The 1,110-nt window shown below is 53.0% G+C and overlaps 1 protein-coding gene across 1 annotated transcript; it reads right to left on the bottom strand.

The window, feature by feature from the left end:
- Positions 1-125: 125 nt before the first annotated feature.
- On the bottom strand, positions 126-413 carry CABS01_17247 (uncharacterized protein; the record flags this gene model as incomplete). The annotated part of the gene is made up of 2 exons (XM_060550574.1): positions 126-266; positions 336-413. 2 exons carry the CDS (start codon positions 411-413, stop codon positions 126-128), a joined length of 219 nt encoding a protein of 72 aa, XP_060393551.1.
- Between the last annotated feature and the right edge of the window lie 697 nt (positions 414-1,110).

Genomic DNA, 1,110 nt, shown 5'->3' on the forward strand with positions numbered 1-1,110 from the left:
CAGGTACGTGGAGCTTGCCGCCGCTATACTCTCTCCCCGTAACTGCCGCGTATTGAGGCTCTATCATCAGACGCCTGCAACAGGGAAGACACAGCTTGATCGGCAATAATGCGGCCCTCTCCCTCCTAATCGACCAATGGCGGCATCATTCGCTGTATGCTCGCGGCTATTCTGAGGATTTCTAACTGCAAGGCGAGTTCCTGCTCGGGGCCCATATGACCTCGAATAGTATACTCTGTGACGGCTCGCAGCTGATCCGCGGCCAGCTGTCGAAGTCTGTGACAGTATTCAACGGATCTCGTGATGCTCATGGTTAGCGTTGCAGGCTGGGGTACTGGGGTAAACAAGCCGCAATCAAGGTATAGGAGAAGAATGGAGAGGATGTATGCACCGCGGTTCACGCTATCTCTCATGGCTGTCAGACCAGTTCTGAAGTATGTATGTGATATATATCGCACGGCAGAGGTGAGCTGTGACTATGGGTGAATCAAGACAAAACAGAAACAGGATCCTAAGGTCACTTTTCAACCGTGCTTAGACATAAAGCCGATAGTTGCTCTGCGTCCAGTATAGCTGCTGCTTCGATTCGGACGTGGGGAGGCAAGCTGGCAGGCTGAAGTTGAGTCCACAAACCCACGTGATAAGGAGCCTTTTGTGACGTGTATCCTTCTCGCCCGAATAACAAGACTATAACTATGGACGGGGCGGCACAGCGGATGACTGATACAAAAGGCGGGTTGATTTCTCGAGACACAAAACCCCCTGACATCACCACTGCCGAACTCAGGATCAAGTTGTCTCTCCAGGTTTCCCTTCGCACGTGTCCTTGCTATTGGGCTAGCCCCCAGCTACGTTACACCTTCTCCTCCAACGTCGTCTCGGATATCAGCTCCTTCGCCATGGACTTCGACACGTCGCTTTTGGTCGACGAAGTCTGGGATGCGAGAAGGGACAGCCGCCACGAGCCATCGATTACAAACATACCGCTGCACTATGAACGAGCCAAGGCTCTTTGCCTAAGCCGAGGTGCGCGTCGCCAATACGCACATCATCCAACCGAACTCCGTCATGCTAACATCACCCAGGCCTCACAGTCGATGACATTGCTGA

This window comes from Colletotrichum abscissum, assembly GCF_030869225.1.
Source record: "Colletotrichum abscissum strain IMI 504890 chromosome Unknown Scaffold_516.1, whole genome shotgun sequence".
Taxonomy (NCBI): Eukaryota; Fungi; Ascomycota; class Sordariomycetes; order Glomerellales; family Glomerellaceae; genus Colletotrichum; species Colletotrichum abscissum.